The 5,848-nt window shown below is 31.4% G+C and overlaps 1 protein-coding gene across 1 annotated transcript; it reads right to left on the bottom strand.

Moving 5' to 3' along the window:
- Nucleotides 1-2,557: 2,557 nt before the first annotated feature.
- On the bottom strand, nt 2,558-3,974 carry LOC139868864 (UDP-glucuronate 4-epimerase 6-like). The gene has a single exon (XM_071857206.1). The coding sequence runs from the start codon at nt 3,946-3,948 to the stop codon at nt 2,581-2,583; it is 1,368 nt and encodes a 455-aa protein (XP_071713307.1). The 5' UTR covers nt 3,949-3,974; the 3' UTR covers nt 2,558-2,580.
- Nucleotides 3,975-5,848: the final 1,874 nt, after the last annotated feature.

Here is a 5,848-nt window from a genome sequence, read left to right as displayed (position 1 = left end):
ATATGTATCTAGTTAATGTCGGTTACCAGGTGTTCACCATATGAATGATTATTTTTTGTCTCTATGCATGGGACGTTTATTTATGAGAACTGGAAATGAAATTCTTGTGGTCTATTAAAATGATGGAAATAAATGATTATGATAAACTAATGAACTCACCAACCTTTTGGTTGACACTTTAAAGCATGTTTATTCTCAGGTGTTAAAGAAATCTTCCGCTGTGCATTTGCTCATTTTAAAGATATTACTTGGAGTCTTTCATAACATATTTCGAAGAACGTTGCATTCGAGTCATTGAGTTCATCAAAGATTATTATTAAATCAATTTATAGCTGGATAGTGAATATTATGAAATGGTATGCATGACTGTCAATTTTTTTTGTAAAGAAAGATTGTCTTTTAAAAACGAATGCAATGTTTGTAAAATGTATCATATAGAGGTCAAATACCTCACAATGTAATCAACTATTGTGAATCGTTTATAATGTATATGAACGGGTCCTTTCAATTACCACGAACAATCAACTTAGTAGTCACAATGGCCCGTTGAATGTGACTAATATAGGATTCACATTAATTGTATTCAATATGGGCTATTGGGTTTTGTCGACGCTTATCGTCGTTTAAAAAATTATATAGTAATTCATAACAAATAGCTCTTTGTCTCTACACCTATATCATTTCAAACATCACAAATTATTTGATGCACATAGTTGAATTTAATTACTTGTATTGAAAGAAGCAATGGGTTGGTGATTTAATACATGACAGGAGTTTTGAATGAAACGAATTCATTAACCAATTTAGGATCCGCTTCTGATCCAAGAACTTGTTCAAGTTTGATGTTAACGGAAGCATGTATAAACTCAACACCTTCCAAATACAATATAATATGATATTAATAAACGATTTCAACTTTTAAAAATCCCGCGAAATCGCGGGTCTTTAACTAGTAGTATTATATATATATATATATATATATATATATATATATATATAGATTTAATTTTAATTTAATTGGTCGGCAGCACGTTGGTGTAGCTATAGTAGATGCATGAATGAATCATACGTACATACACCAGTAATTTGGAATGTCCACAAATTTGTATAGTTTCTGATTGACCATTTTGGCATCTTTCATTACATGGATATATCCGTTTTAGACGTGGATATCCATACAAAATATGAGGTCAAAAAAGTTTGAAACCTTTTTTTATTTGTCCCACTCCACCAACACAAACCCATACATATATGTATTTACTGTACTAAATATATTAGTACAGATTCTTATCTTATAATACTCCGTATATATTATATATTATTATTTATATATAATATAATATATATAATACTGTACTAATATTACGTAGATACTGCATCTATATACATAAATAAATGTTAATATTTGAACAACAATTTTACGTTTTACATATTCACATGATATTTTTTTGATTGTTTTAAACAAAAACAATTGGTGAAAAAAGAAAAAGGAAAAGAAAAACAACTCAACCCAATTATGAAAGGCATCTTAAAAAGCTAAAATGAACGATGCAAAGAGCAAAGGAAAAGGCCAAATAATCACGTACCCATCCAAAAAATATGAATTATGTTTTTTTATCTTATTCATTAACTTTTACTGTACTTTTTATTTTGCATGATGCAATTGCTGTTTCAATCTATGTAAAATAAATTATAAAACTCATACATATGAAATTGTCATATAAGCCAACGGTAAAACAGAATATATTGATGAATAGACATCAATATTTAAACATTGTAAGTTTGTATGTATGTATCACCGTATTCCTTCACCATCTCCATCTTCGATCGACCTGTGAATCACCAAAAATAAAATGAAATATAAATCTTTCGGATTTTCTCAACAAAAAAAAAAAAAAAAAACAATACATGGGTGCCACCCACCAAGGCCAACTATCATTGGTTTGGTTGGCGGTCAATTTGGCGTGTTGGTGCCTATGTCCGACGAACCTTTGGCGTGTTGGTGCTTATCTGTGATAAACCTTTGGCAAACGTCAAAAGTGCGTTTTAGTGAAGATAGTGAGTGGCGTTATACAATTTTTTTTTTTTCGCTTGTTAAAAATTTGTGGATGTTAAAACAAGTAAACGAATCGAAAAATACAAAATCTTGACACTACCCAAAAATTGATCTTGATGTAAACCAATCATATTTTTTTTGGAATTACAAAATACACCACTTGATGCGCCCTTTTCGTTTGGGGCACAAAAGCAGAGTATTTATCTTCAAATTTACATCTAACATTATATTATTACAAATTCAACCCCTATAAACCTTACATCTACACTTCCCCTTCTTATAATTATGATATATAATATATATTTGTATAAGTACTCCGTATAATTTATGAAACGAAACCATGTAATTAACAATTTAACTGTATCAAAATCCAACTTCAATAGCCTTCAGAACCGCTTCATCAATCATTGTAAGAATGGGCGACCAAGCCAACCTCTCGGATGATAATCATCTCCCATAATTAAATATCAAAAGCACGAAATTACACAAAGAATAATAATTTAGTGGAAAAATCGTAAATAACATCAACTCGTGTCCGTGACTCCCTTTGTTACCTTCTGTTTAATCCCGTAATAACTAACATACCATTTAACGAACTTTCTTAACCCAGTCGACAAATCAGTACTTGGCTTGTAACCGAAATCCCTATACGCCAAGCTCACGTTAGCATGAGTAAACGGTACATCACCATTACGAGGCATCTTAATCACATGCTTCTTCGCCTTAACATTCAAAAGACTTTCCAATATCGACACCAATTTCCCTACCGACACTGGTGACGTGTTCCCCAAATTATATATTCGTAGCTGTGCGGGCCCACGTTTTTTCCCACCTTTACCCGTACTCTTTTCGGCAGTATCCAACGCCCCTAAACACCCTTTTACAACATCATCAATATACGTAAAATCACGCGCCACTTCTTTTTCATCATGAGTTTGGTAAATATTTATACCTTTACCTTGCAAAATATCCTTGGTAAAAAAGAAGTATGCCATATCGGGCCGGCCCCACGGCCCATAAACCGTAAAAAACCTCAACCCGGTGATGGCAAGACCGTAAATATGATTATATGTATGGGCAATTTCTTCACCTGCTTTTTTCGTAGCAGCATATAAACTCGCGGGTCGGTCAGTCCGATCAGCTTCCGAAAACGGGTTCTCGGTATTTAACCCGTAAACCGAACTCGACGACGCCCAAACAATTGACGGCTGTGGATCCGCGATTTTCGCGGTCTCGAGTAAATTCACGAAACCCGCAATATTTGAACTAACGTACGATTGCGGATTTTGCATTGCGTAACGTACACCTGCTTGTGCTGCTAAATGAAGAATATGCGTAAACGGAACAATGTCGAAAAGTTTCGTTAACAATTCGGCATCGTTCAAATCACCTTCAACGATGAAAATTCCGTTCTGTTTCAACAAATTTTTCCGAGCGCGTTTTAGCGACGGATCATAGTACGAATTGAAATTATCAAGCCCTAAAACACCGTCACCGCGTTTTTTCAACGCCAACGAACAGTGAGTACCGACGAAACCGCCGGCACCGGTAACAAGTACGGAAAAACCGTTAGGTCTACGTGGCGTTGAGGAGCGTCGGACTTGTTTTTCCCAAGGGGCACCACTTCCGTAAAAAGCGGAGGAGAGAAGGTGTGACGTGGCAAGGAGGCGGTGATTGTTATTTGTTGATGTTACTGGTTGTGAGTAATGAGAGGTGAGTTGAGGATGATAATTTATGGTGAAAAAAAAGATTAAAATTAAAGCGACTAAAAGAGTAAGACGGAATAAAAGTTTAGAAGAAGCTGATAAGAGTTTAGTGGTGTTGAGTTTACGGACGTAAGTGTTGTAGCCTTCAAGTTTGGTTTTTTTGCAAGTGTCTGGAGGTGGAGCCATATTTTGTGGTAAAAATGGTGTGTATAGAATTTGCAGGTTTTTGAGTGGTCTTGAGGAAGAGTGGTGAAGGGGTGATTGAGAAGGATATAAAAGGGGAGATGATTGGGAGGATGGTAGTATTTTTTTCCAATTGTATATTACTCCGTATATATACTTTTGATTATTTTATTTTTATATAAGTATATAAATATAAATATAAATAATAATAAACAATAATATTTATATTTATATTTATTTATTTATACTAGTAGCCCATAGTATTTTATTATATATGGATGTTTCATTTTTAACATCAATATATCCGTTTCATATTAATGGTTCAAAAAAAAAAAAAAAAAAAACTTATAGTTAAAAAAAAAGTTATTGTTATTGTTGTACTTTTTATTTACTTTACACTTTTACTCTTTATTTTGTACTTATCTTTTATTCTCATACGCTAAAGTCAAGGGTATAATTTTTTTTTTACCTTATTAATATTATATATTTTGAAAGTGGACTATTAAATTGAGACTGCCCAAATAAATACTGAACTATCAAAATAAGGCGAAGAGCGTATATTTTAATTCTTCAAGATAAACAAGCGGCGAAAAATAGTTTTTAACACCAATATTAAACAAAGATTTAAATATTCAAATAATTTATAATTTATATTAAATATATTTTGATGACTAGCATAAAACAAAATGTTATTCATTACTTTTTTTTTAACAGAAGTACCGGATCACCCACGAGAACTTAATCATCCACGCGTTCATATACCGCAATTGCATAATCGTCCCCAACTACTGCTCAGAAAAAACCCGAATTAATTCGAGAGCATTGACGATAAAACCTCGTTCCCCTACTGCCCCATAAAGAAACAATGTTACCCTTATTAAACATAAAATACAATTTTTCTCATAACCTTGTATCATTTATAAGTTCTATTAAAATGCTAAAATGATGATGCAATAGTTACCATTTCCTCTTCTATAAAAAAATCAAAAAGAAAAATTGTGAGGGTATATACTGTAGTGACCCGAAAAATTTCGACTAATTTTAAATCAACCTCTCGATACGATATTATATTTTTAACACGATAAGCAAAGTCTGTTAGGTAGAGTCTCAAAAAGTTTTAACTGTTCATATAATCAATTACCTTTTGACTGTGCTCGACGATTCACGAACAATTAATTATAAATAGATATGTGTGTATGTATATATAAATAATAATTCGAAATATAATTTGAGGTATTATATGTTGTTGTTAGTAAAAAATAAATAAAATAAAAATAGGATATTATAATAATTATTATTTAAAATATATCTCTATATATAAATAAAGTATATTAAAAATAAATATTTAATGATTGTAATACTCGTTTGATGTCCCGATTGATATTAAGTAAGTTAAATTCAAACTTATATGATTTTAAAATAAACGGTAATTCGAAACTGAGTTCTATAAATTTTAGGCTTATTAAAAATGTATTTAGGAGCTAGTTGTTAAATTTTAAAACTTTTTATATTTTACTTGGAGTTGGGAGTGAATAATTAATGTAATTTTTATTTAATAATTAATGACCGAATTTTATACCATAATGACCAAAATAAGTAAATATAGTTAATTTAAAAATATGGGATTTTTCTGAACACTATTATTCGCCACTGATTTTATCAACGGAGTACGATATTGCAGTTCGTGAAATCTGTCGGTACAAAACACCAAGTTATGTGATGGCTAACTGTGCCAATGATTTGCATTATATTACTGTGATGCTTGTGATTCTCTCCATTCAACTTGCATAATATAAATATATACTATATACTACACATGTTTAAAACTTATTATTATTATATTTATTTCTTACTTCTTAACTGTAATACTACTGGCAACAATCGAATCTTAATATTGTTTTTG

This window comes from Rutidosis leptorrhynchoides, chromosome 1 (assembly GCF_046630445.1).
Source record: "Rutidosis leptorrhynchoides isolate AG116_Rl617_1_P2 chromosome 1, CSIRO_AGI_Rlap_v1, whole genome shotgun sequence".
NCBI classification, from domain to species: domain Eukaryota; kingdom Viridiplantae; phylum Streptophyta; class Magnoliopsida; order Asterales; family Asteraceae; genus Rutidosis; species Rutidosis leptorrhynchoides.
This window is presented reverse-complemented; position numbering and strand designations above follow the sequence as displayed.

What these genes read in the sequence shown, in the direction of transcription:
- LOC139868864 (XM_071857206.1), bottom strand. Translation starts at nt 3,948, where the DNA reads ATGGCTCCACCTCCAGACACTTGCAAAAAAACCAAACTTGAAGGCTAC.